This window comes from Prionailurus bengalensis, chromosome D3 (genome assembly GCF_016509475.1).
Source record: "Prionailurus bengalensis isolate Pbe53 chromosome D3, Fcat_Pben_1.1_paternal_pri, whole genome shotgun sequence".
NCBI lineage: Eukaryota > Metazoa > Chordata > Mammalia > Carnivora > Felidae > Prionailurus > Prionailurus bengalensis.
Genome location: NC_057356.1, coordinates 7,478,758 through 7,490,894, shown reverse-complemented (window position 1 = coordinate 7,490,894; position 12,137 = coordinate 7,478,758). Strand labels below are relative to the sequence as shown.

At 45.4% G+C, this 12,137-nt stretch overlaps 1 protein-coding gene across 2 annotated transcripts in view; it reads left to right on the top strand.

Annotated features, from left to right (window-relative positions):
- Positions 1 to 12,134, top strand: part of CFAP251 (cilia and flagella associated protein 251) — a 66,757-nt gene extending 54,623 nt beyond the window's left edge. The window contains exons 20-22 of one of the 2 annotated variants that reach the window (XM_043557513.1): positions 9,070 to 9,298; positions 10,714 to 10,815; positions 11,865 to 12,134. In XM_043557513.1, the coding sequence (XP_043413448.1) occupies positions 9,070 to 9,298; positions 10,714 to 10,815; positions 11,865 to 12,001 (468 nt within the window). In that variant the 3' untranslated portion in view covers positions 12,002 to 12,134. The remainder of the gene's footprint in view (positions 1 to 9,069; positions 9,299 to 10,713; positions 10,816 to 11,864) is intronic. The other variant, XM_043557514.1, reaches the window with a different exon arrangement.
- Positions 12,135 to 12,137: the final 3 nt, after the last annotated feature.

The following is a 12,137-nucleotide window of genomic DNA, read 5'->3' as shown; positions in this document are numbered from 1 at the left end:
CCCTTGATAAGAGATGGGATAAATAAACTAGGCAGACCTACGCTTAGCAGTCCTTAAAAAGTGAAACTGACCTACATTTCTTGACTCAAAGAATGTTCAGGTTTTGTTATTTAAATGGAAAAGGGCAGCGGCACTGGGGTGGCCTTGTTAAGCATTAAGCGTCTGACTTTGGCTCAGGTCATGATCTCATGGTCTGTGGGTTCGAGCCCCGCGTCGGGATCTGTGCTGACGTTTCAGGGCCTGGACCCTGCTTCTGAGTCTGTGTCTCCCTCTCTCTCTGCCCCTCCCCCGCTCATGTACACACACTTTCTCTCTCTCTCTGTCTCTCTCTCTCAAAAATAAATAAACATTAAAAAATTTTAAACGGAAAAGGGCAAAACAGTATGTAAAGCATAATCTCATCTCATTAATGATAATTTATATATTCGTACACTCCTAGCAAAACTCTGAAAGAACATGCTCCAAACGCTCAATGACATTGATTTCTGAGGGCAGGGATCTGGGAGAACTTTTACTTTCCACTCTGTACATGTAACCCCATGTCCACAGAGGCCCCTGGTACCAGCTGGAACCTGGCTCTGGTTCCAGAGTTTTGGGGCTACCCTGGGGGTGGGGGGGCGTCCACGTGTGTGTGTGCGGACTCTGTATAGCCCACATCATTCCAGACCTGATACTCTCAGCTCTTTCCTTGGTTTCCACAAAAACACAAAGCCCACACACACAAGACAACTTTCTTGCAAATTTGGGCATCGTCAGAAAGAGTCACACGTAAGCACATTTCACAGCAATTTACCTGAAACTGCTTTGAGACCTTCTTCCCAGTCCTGACGAGGACCCGGACAGGGGCTTCCTTGCTGGCCTTTACCCCATGCTGAATTCCATGCTCTGTTCCCCCTCTTTCCTGGTGCGCCCCCAGGAACTCCACGTTCTCCCTCTGCCAGCCGTGGCAGTTGGGCTCTTAGCTGGTTTCCAAACCTGCAATATAAGCCCATCTCAAGGGTCTATAAATGAAGAAATTTCCCATTTAGTGGCTTGTATCCTCCTCAGAAGACAGTTGTGGTTATATATGGGGTGGGGGCGGGGACTCATACATACACTTCTGTAGTATTCTAATTTATTCTAATTTTTCTTAGCTGCAAGCATGTAGCTTGTGTTGCTTTTGTATCTAGAACAAAACCCAGAAAGATAAACAAACAAATCCTCCCAAAGCCGTTTGTGCTAATCTTGTGGCTAAACCATGGTCCCAGCTGGGATGGAGGGACTGTGGCCAAGCAGCACAGCCTTCCCCATACAAGGAGGAGAAATCTGAGCCAGTGGTCATAGGCACAATTTCTGCTCTGATAAAGACCCCAGTGGGAATTTGGTGATTTGCACTTTGAAAAGAAGCCGTCACTGTATTGGATTTGCTCTGAAGCCGGAATGTCAGGAGCTGTTTCCCGTGGCCCACTGTTGTGGGGAGGCCTTCCCGGTCAGCTGAGTCCCTACACCAGTGAGCAGGGTGTCTCCCCTTCAGAGAGATGAGGGCAAGACAAAATGATTTCTATTGTTCACACTTTAATGCACTTAAAGAAATCCTGAAATGCCACGCAGCCACCAAGAAAGAATGGAGGTGACCATAATACCGTAATAACACCAGCAACAGCACCAACCAGGCTCTTCTCTCTGGGGCTCTCACCCTGTGCCAGGTTCTGGGCTAACCCCATCCTCCTTCAGTCCTCCCTCCCACAGCAGGGAGATGCTTTTATTGTCTCAGTGTCACAGATGGGGAAGTGAGGCTTAGGGAGGTGAGGAAGCTTTCCCAGTCACAGCCCCTGAGGGTAGAGCTGCGTCTGCGCCCCAGCTGGCCGGGCCCAGACCCCATGTTCTGTTTCTACACATGTGCTGTAGTGCAAACAAGGAAGAAACCCTAAAAGCTGGGACATCAAACACTGGCTATTGCTGAGAGATGGGGAATTATAGGGCACTTCGTTTCCCTATCTCCATTGCTTAAATTTTTTATAACAAGCATATTCTATCTTTACTGGTTTTCTGATTAGAACAGGTTAGAACATAGTGATGGTAGAAAATATATTTAAAAAAAATACTTACTTTGTTACTTGCCTTTGCCATGGCTTCACCTCGTATTATTTTTCTTTCTTTGTTTTTAAGATTTTTAAAAATGTTTATTTATTTTGAGAGAGAGAGAGAGAGTAGGGGAGGGGCAGAGAGAGGAGAAGAGGAATCCCAAGCAGGCTCTGCACCATCAGCTCAGAGCCCAACATGGGGCTCGGTCCCACAGACTGTGAGATCATGGTACGAGCTGAAATCAAGAGTCAGACACCCAACCAACTGAGCCACCTAGGCGCCCGTATTTTTCTTTCCTTTTAACAACTTTATTGAGATATATCACATACCATACAATTCATGCATTTAAAGTGTACAGTTCAGGGGCTTTTCGTTTGTTCACAGAGTTGTGCAACCATCACCACCATCTAATCCCACAGCATTGTTATCACCCTAAAAAGAAACCTCATACCCATCAGCACACTTAATGCAGTGACCCGTGAATAGTCACTCCGCCCCCACCCCCCCACCCATCCTCAGCTCCTGGCACCCACCAATCTCCTTCCTGTCTCTATGGGTTTGTCTGTTCTGGATGTTTCATATCAGTGGAATCATACTATGTGGTCTTCTGTGACTGGCTTCTTTCACCGAGCATCATGTTTTCAGGGTTCACCCATGTGGTAACAGGTGTCCACATTTCACTCCTTTTTATAACTGATTAATATTCTGTTCGTTCGTATGGATGTGCCACATTTTATTTTTGCACTCATCAAATGATGGGCATTTGGTTGTTTCCACATTTTGGCTGTTACGCATAATACTGCTGTGAATATTTGTGCACAAGGTTTTGTGTAGAGCTGTTTTATTTTCTCTCGCGTACGTCCCTAGGAGTAGAATTGCTGTGCCAATAACCCTATGTTTGAGGACTGCCAGGTTGGTTTCCATCTATGCTATTTCTTGACTGGAACCAGGACCTATCCCCTGTTTCTGGGCACAGCTACAAGGAAGCAGGACTTTGAAGAGCTGTGAGCGCTTAACTGACAAGCCCTCACTGTAGGTTTGGGATGAGCTGGAGAAAGTGTCATCTAGATTGGAAAGCCTTTAAAACCATTTCCTGGAGTCAGTGCCTGGAAGTGTTTGACACCTGGGCTCCGATGAGGGGCTGAGTGAAGGTCACCACCATAAAGGGCCCTGGAATGGGTGGTGTTCTCATTTCTGGGTCACCTCACCCCAGACAGCAGGGAGAAAGCGTGGTGGCCGCGCACCAAGGGCTGGCCTGGGACTGCATCCAGTGGGTGTGGCATGTCCTACTCCTGGAGAAAGGCAGCTGTCGTCCAAATATAGTTCCTGGAGGAAGCGGGGGGCAGCTGTGAGTCACGGAGCAATTCATAAATAGCAGGAGTGTCTCCAGATGTGACTGTGCAGTGAGGCTGCCCAGCCCTGAACCCTACTCCTCTGCGCCCCTCCTTCCCTGCCCAGGGCAGTGTGGAAGCACTCGAAGGGGTCCCGGGAGAGGAGAAGACGTGCGCTGTGATGAGACAGGCTCCTCACCTGCAGAGGAGGTTCTAGAGAGCACCCTGCGTCGGGAGGCAGGCGCGTGGAGCAGGGAGAGTCCTCCCAGCCTGCGAGCCTATAAAACCAGCACAAAAGACACTGACCCACACCGGGAGCCCGCTTGTACAGTGAGGAAGGCCTCGGTTCTAATGTCTTATGTTCCTCACCGCCTAACAGGGAGGTTAGAAAGCATAATTTATAAAGCACGATGCTGAAACAAGATTCTAAGATCTCTTGCGTGTCTCTTCACAGGGCCCAGACCGGTGCTTGGCACCTAGCAGGTGCTTAATAGATATTTGCTGACCATAAAGTCCTAGAGTGTAGGGCTATCCTGGAATCACTAAGTGTCTTGCTTTCATTCACCTAGCACTAAACCAAATGCTTGGTAACTTCTAGTAAATTGCACTAACAAGAGCAGTAACTAAGTGGTTATTCTAAATAAGCCTTTTGTATATTTTAATTTTTTTAATGTTTATTTTTGAGAGAGACAGAGAGAGGGAGAGCAAGCATGCAAGCAGGGGAAGGGCAGAGAGAGAGAGAGAGGGAGACGGAATCCGAAGCAGGCTCCAGGCTCTGAGCTGTCAGCACAGAGCCCAGCGTGGGGCTCGAACTTACAAACCGCAAGAGATCATGACCTGAGTTGAAGTCAAGACGCTGAACCGACTGAGCCACCCAGGCGCCCCAGCCTTTGGTATATTTTAAGAAAAATTTTCCCATGATCTCACTTGTGCCTGCATTGTTTGTTTTGTTTGTTTTGTTTTGTTTTCTTTCTTATTTCTCTGGTCCCTACAACTGGCAGGCTCTGAAGCTGCTGAGGAAATAGACACGAAAGTGATCGCTACAGCTTAATGGAGGAGACAGGTGTGGGCCCAAAGCAAGAACAAGTTCACAGCTACCCGCCACCACTCCTCTCCAGTGAAAATCACAAGGCTTTTTGGCACGAGTATCACCTCTGCAGAAGCGATGTGGTCTAAGAGCAGTGGTTCTCCATGATGTGGCCCCCAGACCAGGGGCATTGGCATCACCTGGAGACCTATAAGAAATGCACGTTCTCAGCTGCCCCCCTCCCCCTCCATCCCAGACCCACTGAATCAGTCTGGGGGCGGGACCAGCCATCTGTTTTAATAAGCCCTCCTGGTCATTTTGACCCCTGACAAAGTTGAGAACCCCCGCCTTAAAGCCATGCTTCTCAACCCTGGCCATACATTCAGATCCCCTGAGGAGCTTTTATAAAATATGACTGCTCATACTCTACCCCAGACGAATTCATTTAGGATCTCTGGGAACAGGGCCTGGGGCTCAGAATGTTTAAAGGTCCCCGAGTGACCCAAATGAAACACTGCCTCAGTGGAGGGAGGGCCGGCGTGAGAATGCCAACAAAGGGCTGGCTGAAGCCAAGCAGAGGCAGGGCAGCGGGGTCGGCTTCACACTGGAGCGTAGGGAAGGCTCTCGGCGTTCTAGTCCATCTCCAAGGCTCCTCTCCCAAGCGTGAACTTCGTTTAGACATGCCTTTTCAACCAACACTTGCAAAGGAGGCTCAGGAAAGAAATGTCAATCATGCCGAAGCTGCCAACTTTGTTTTTCGAGTTGTGATTCTTTCTTTCTTCTTCTTCTTCTTTTCAATGTTTATTTTTGAGAGGGAGAGAGAGAGAGTGCGGGAGGGGCAGAGAGAGAGGGAGACACAGAATCCGAAGCAGGCTCCAGGCTCTGAGCTGGCAGCACAGAGCCCGACGGGGGGTTTGAACCCACGAACTGTAAGACCATGACCTGAGCCACAGTCAGGTGCCCAACTGACTGAGCCACCCAGGCGCCCCATCGAGCTATGATTCTTGATCAGTCATATGGGAAAAGAGAGTAAGAAGTGAATCACCTACTCAATGGTTTGTGCTGAGAATGTTCCCTGAGATCTTTGGAACGCTCTGGGTATGAGTAACTCCCACTTTTGAGTTCCTTTTTGGTATCTTTGGGTTAGCCTTATAGTTCTGAATTGAGTTAAATCATTATGTTACGTTTATAATTTGTATATATCGTTTATATTATTTATGTGATTATAAAGTATACATATAATTTATAATTTATAGCTATAAATTATAATTTATATTATAATTATATGTATTGTAATTAGCAAAGGCATAGAAAGTATAATAATCATAAGAATAGTTACTGCCTGTTGAGAGCTTACTGTGTATTAGGCATTATGTTTAGCACCTTAAATATATTGTTGCAATAAACTTCAAAACTCCATTACCCCCTTTTCCAAGATAAGGAAGTTGAGAAGGTCACATAGAAAATGGGAGCACCAGAATTTAGGAACCTAGGTCTATCATCAAAGGTCATACTTCTAGCCCTAGTCTCTACTCATAGTAGAGACTCATAGTAAATAGTAGCACATGTTTATAATAATACTACTAAAATTACATAGTACAAAGTATAAATAATATGATAGTGGATAATGTTTTATTTATAACTAAAATTATACATAATTTAACTTGCAACTGTACGTAATATAAACTCAATAAATATTCCATAGAAAGATGTTACAATTTAAAGCTACTTACATAGTATCGATTGTAATTCATGTGTATCTGTAACCAATGATATTATGTCTAAGGATCATTCCTGGAATGTTGCATTGAAAATATATGGCTTCTTTGGAAATACTAGGTGATTACTCAGATACAGTGTTAAAGGGGGGGAAAAAGCAGGATACAAAATTATATACATATATGATAAGAATTTTGCAAAACATATACATATATATTTTATACCCATGGGGGAAAAATGGAAAGTGCCTCAGATCTTTCACAGAAATTATGGTTGGATGGTTGGACTGCAAAAGATTTTTATTTTCTTATTGATAGTTGGGGCCAGACCAAGACATGAGGGTGCCCCAGACAGTCTGATATTTGGTGTTTCTTCAAACTGGTGCTCTTCTGATTTTTTTCTATGTAATTTATTGGACAGGGAGAAATTGGTTACCTATTGATAAATATTGTGTACAAGTATAGATTTAATTCCTGATTCATTCCTACAGACGAAAGCAGAGTTCATGTTCTGGAAAAAAAAATTATTTCCTACTTTTCTGTGGCTCTTATTCTCTCTCTTTGTAAAATTCCAAGCCCTACAACTTGTTAGGATACATATTAGTAGTTTAAAATGTAGATAGGGGCACCTGGGTGGCTCAGTCGGTTAAGCGTCCGACTTTGGCTCAGGTCATGATCTCACAGTCTGTGAATTCGAGCCCCGCGTCGGGCTCTGTGCTGACAGCTTGGAGCCTGGTGCCCATTTCAGATTCTGTGTCTCCCTCTCTCTCTGCCCCTCCCCTGTTCATGCTCTGTCTGTCTCTGTCTCAAAAATAAATAAACGTTAAAAAAATTTTTTTTAATAAAATGTAGATATTAAAGGGGCACCTGTGTGGCTCAGTTGGTTAAGCATCCAACTTCAGCTCAGGTCATGATCTCGAAGTCCATGGGCTCAAGCCCCAAGTCACGCTCTGTGCTGACAACTCAGAGCCTGGAGCCTGCTTTGGATTCTGTGTCTCCCTCTTTCTCTCTGCCCCTCCTCTGCTCGTGCTCTGTCTCTGTCTCTCTCAAAAATAAATAAACGTTAAAAATTTTTTTAATGTAGATATTAAAATAAATTACTCATTTCTAGCCCTTTGTCAGGTATAATTTGGGTTTCTGAATTTCAGCCACCTGCAATGTGCATGGTACAAAAATACTGCACAGAGAGAGATGGATGGCAGTGAGGAGTGGTTTTATTTGTTTTTATATTTCTCCCTGTCTTTTGTTCTGGCAGTTACATAAGGAGACCCATGTGGAGACCACATTAATGGTCACCACATTTCTGTTTGAATCCACAGACATGACAGCACTCTTTGTCATCCTAGAAAATTTGGAAAAAACACAATGAATTTCCAAATCAGAAAGCAGTCCTCATAGAATGAATTGGGACGTGTTTCCTTTTCTCCTGTTTTTTTTTGGGGGGGGAGAGTTTGTGGAAAATTGGTATTTAAAAAAAAATATTTGGTAGAATTCACCAGGGAAGCCTTCTGGTCCTTGATTTTTCTTTGTGGAAGTTTTAAATCTCTTTACTTGTTATAGGTCTGTTCAGAGTTTCTATTTCCTCTTGAGTCAGTTTTGGTCATTTGTGTCTTTCTACAAATGTGTTCATTTCATCTAAGTTATCTCATTATAACATCATCAGTTACAGATATATAGAAATGCACTATAATTGAACATGCTGTTCATACTTTTTATTTCTGAGAGGTTGGTACTAGTGTTCTCTCAGTTCTGATATTAGTAACTTGAGTCTTTTCTCTTTTTTTCTTGGTTATTCTAGCTAAAGATTGATCAGTTTTGTTGATCTTTTCAATGAATGGTTGCTTGTTAGGTATTCACTTTTTAATTATACCCCATAAGTTACATACAATCTTTTGTATATATAAAAATGGAAAAGAGAAAAAGGAAAAACATGGTGAAAAACTGAAATCATGGTGCAGCTACTTGTCTTAAGAAATTTATTAGGGCCATTGGTCCTATATTTGAGTTTCATGTTGAATTATTTGCTTATTCCTTTTTTTAAGGTTTATGTATTTTGAGAGAGAGAGAGAGAGAGAGAGAGAGAGAGAGAGAGAGAAAGCTGGGGAGGGGCAGAGAGAGAGAGAGACCGAAAATCCCAAGCAGGCTGTGTGCTGTCAGCGTGGAGCCCCAGGCTGGGCTCAATCCCGCAAACTGAGATCATGACCTGAGCCAAAATCAGGAGTCGTACGCTTAACTAACTGAGCCACCCAGGCGCCCCTGTTTATTCTTATGAGCTAATTTCCAAATCTGTGAGGATTCTACCTTCTAAACGAAACTAACATCTGTCTCACAAAGCGAGAAAGAGGTGATAATAATGTAGCTGTGCTAATAGTATTGAAAAACTGACCACTGTATTAGTGTTGCTGCAACAAAACATCACCAACTGGGTGGCTTAAACCAACAGAAATTTATTCTCCCACAGAATAAAGCCAGCTGTCAGCAGGGCCACATTCTCTGTGAAACCTTTAGGGGAGAACCCTTCCTCCCTCACTTCTTCTGGCTTCTGGTGGTTACCAGCAGCCCTGGGCTTGAACCACATCTTTCCACTCTCTGTTTCCATCATCACATGGCCATCCCCTCCCTGTGTGTCTCTCTCCTCTTCTTATAAGGACACCATTCACAATGGACTAAAGACCCGTCCCACTCCAGTATGATCTCATCTTAACTAACTGCATCTGCCACGGCCCTTTTTCTAAATGAGGTCACAGTCTGAGGTCCTGGGAGTTAGGACTTCAACATCTCTTTCTTGGGGGTATAATCAACCCTTAACAGATATGTTTTCAGCTAACTGTAAACATTTGTCTGTTACTGTTCAATTTTTAGAAGTATGTCAAAGTGTCTTTTCTGCTAACCATGGTCTTTTTTTTTTTTTTTCCAATCTCTTCCCTAGATTGAAGATATGTTTAACGAAATCAGATTTAGTGAGTATGTGGACACTGGAAAGCTAATTGACAAAATCAACTTACCAGATTTCTTCAAAGTTTACCTTAATCACAGACCACCTTTTGGGAACACCATGCGTGGCATTCAGCATAGCTTTGACATCCTTGGTTTTACCAATTCAAAAGGAGAGAAGGTTATACGAAGAGAAGATTTCCTAAAACTGCTTCTAACGAAAGGTAAATCCATAAATAGGGAATATCTTGTCACATTCTTGGGCCATTTCCACTGGAGAGAACTGTGTTTGGGGAGGCAGACCCCTGGCATCTTTTTTTTTTTTTTTTAACGTTTATTTATTTATTTATTTATTTGTTTATTTTTAGAGACAGAGACAGAGCACTAGTTGGGGAGGGGCAGAGAGAGAGGGATACACAGAATCTGAAGCAGGCTCCAGGCTCTGAGCTGTCAACACAGAGCCCGATGTGGGGCTCGCACCCATGAACTGTGAGATCATGACCTGAGCTGAAGTCAGATGCTTAACTGACTGCGCCACCCAGGTGCCCCTCTTTTTTTTTTTTTTAATGTTTATTTATTTTTAAGAGAGAGAGAGAGAGACAGTGTGTGAGTGGGGGAGGTGTAGAGAGTGAGGGAGACATGGAATCTGAAGCAGGCTCCAGGCTCTGAGCTGTCAGCACAGAGCCCCACGTGGGGCTCGAACCCACGGGCCGTGAGATCATGACCTGAGCTGAAGTCCGATGCTTAACTGTCTGAGCCACCCAGGTGCCTGGACCCCCTGGCATCTTTAATCGGACGGGGGCTTCAACCATGAGGGATGCCACCTGCTGACCCACAGAGCTGGCAAACGCGGGGTGATGGGAAGGGCGCCATCCTGGGTCCCCTAAGACTCTGACTTGTGTTCCAACTTGCTGAACCTCTTGAGTCGGTGTCCTCACTTATGAATGAAAGTGCTAGCCACCAATGTCACAGGGCTATTATGACACTGGGATGTGATCGTGAGATAAAAACCACACCAGTGTAAGATTTTTCCTCGTTACCTGCTGTTTTCCTCAATATTTCATGTGAGGAAGTCAAGTAGGCTTTCTCTTCGGGTGACAGTTTCCTCTTCATCAAACTGGTGGTTCTAGTGTGAGGGAACATGGAACGAAGCAGAGCACAGTCTTGATCATAAAGTTGTCTTTGGGGCGCCTGGGTGGCTCAGTCGGTTTCGGTTAAGTGTCTGACTCTTGGTTTCGGCTCAGGTCATGATCTTGTGGTTTCATGAGTTCGAGTCCTGCATTGGGCTCTGTGTTGGCAATGTGGAGCCTGCTTAGGAATCTCTCTCTCTCTCTCTCTCTCTCTCTCTCTCTCTCTCTGCCCCTCCCCCACTCATGCTGTCTTGTCTCTCTCAAAATAAATAAATAAACTTAAAAATAAAAAGAGAGTTGTCTTATTCTCTGTATGAGCAACACCAGTCTTAACACCGTGTAAGGAAGGATATGTCTAACACGGGACTCTGTAGATTGTTTTTGTGTCTCAAGGAAAGGAAATCGTGGAATAATTCTCTTTTAAGACCTCAGAATGACGATGCTAAGCTCTGACATTATGCGGAGCCCCAAGGGTGGGAGCGGACGCTCTTTCGTTTTACGATACTCAGGTGAGCACATGACTGAGGAGGAGATGTGTGACTGCTTTGCTACGCTGTTTGGACTGAATCCCGAGGGGTGGAAATCCGAGCCCGCAGCCTCCTCCATCAAAGGTACCGTTCCTGACCCTGCCCGGGCTTGCAGCCGGAGCTCACTAATTTGTCGTAGACTTAAGCGTATTTCTCTCTCCTGACTGGTGCAAACCATCCTCCTTCATACTGTGCCCACAACGAAGCAAGTCTGCCGGGGCCCCAGCGCGAGCAAGGAAAGACCAGTGAGCGCGGTCACGTTTGTTTGCCGTGCGCTGTCCATCCTGTGTCTTCTGGCCTTACTTCCGCCCTTTATTCCCCCGACCGGTCTGCATCTTTTCGGCTTGGGTGCGTGCCTACTGGCCGCTGGGAGAAGATACAGCTAGGAAGGTGTTTCAGGAGACGTGTTGTCAGAGACTTGGAGAAGGACAGGGCTACAAACAGGCACGAGCCCGGCTTCGAGCTGCTAGTGCTTGGAAGTTTTTAAAGCTCGTCCTCCTTTCCTGCCTAAGGATTGCTCACCTCCTTCTCTAGTCCCCCGGAGGGAGGAAAATGGACCCAAAGTTAGGCTGGGAATTTAAGCTCTGGAGGAACCAGTCTAAACAGCTCTCCCGGGCCCACGGGGGTGTCTCCCAGGACGCTGCCCGAAGCCCCTCGGTGGTCAAAGCCCGTCACCGGTACCGAGACTGGGGTCACGAGCAAAGACCCCCCCCACCGAGGCTTCCTTCTCCCTCTCCTGTTATTGCCCATCCCAGTGTCACATTAAACAGAGTTCCTGATCTCAGACAGGTCTAGACTCCAGTATCCAGGGGGTCGTTTCGAGCCTCCAAGCTCCCCTCCCCCATTCCCTGTGTTCTCAGGACATCAGACTGTAACTTTCGCTGTGTTCCTCGGTGTCTCCAAACAGTAAATCAACCACACCGTGTGGTTTAAGGCTTTCCCATGAAGTTTGCAGAGATTCGGTGAGAGTGCTCCAAACCGACCCGGGGCTTTTGAAGGACTCCCAGACAAACCGGGGCACAAAGCGCCTCTCACTTTTGTTCAGTATCGGTTCCTTGTATTTTTGGAACGTGCTTCTGAGTTAGAAACCTCATCATTATGAAGGCATTTGTTTTGTTTTCTTGTTTGGCTAGGTTCAGAAATCTGCTTTGAAGAACAACTTCCAGACGAAATCACTGCAGAAATATTCACGACTGACATTCTTGGCCTAACCATTTCACAAGATTTCACACAAGATCCTCTGGTCAGTGAAGTTGTGAGGAATGTTTGAGGCACAAAGGACTTTGTGTGTGCGGGTTCTCCCCCCCCCCCCCCAGAGGCACTGCTTCCCTGTATTTCCCTGCCCCCACCCTAATCTTTGGAACATTTAGACATTAAAAGGAAATTTCGGTTAAGCAATGGAATTC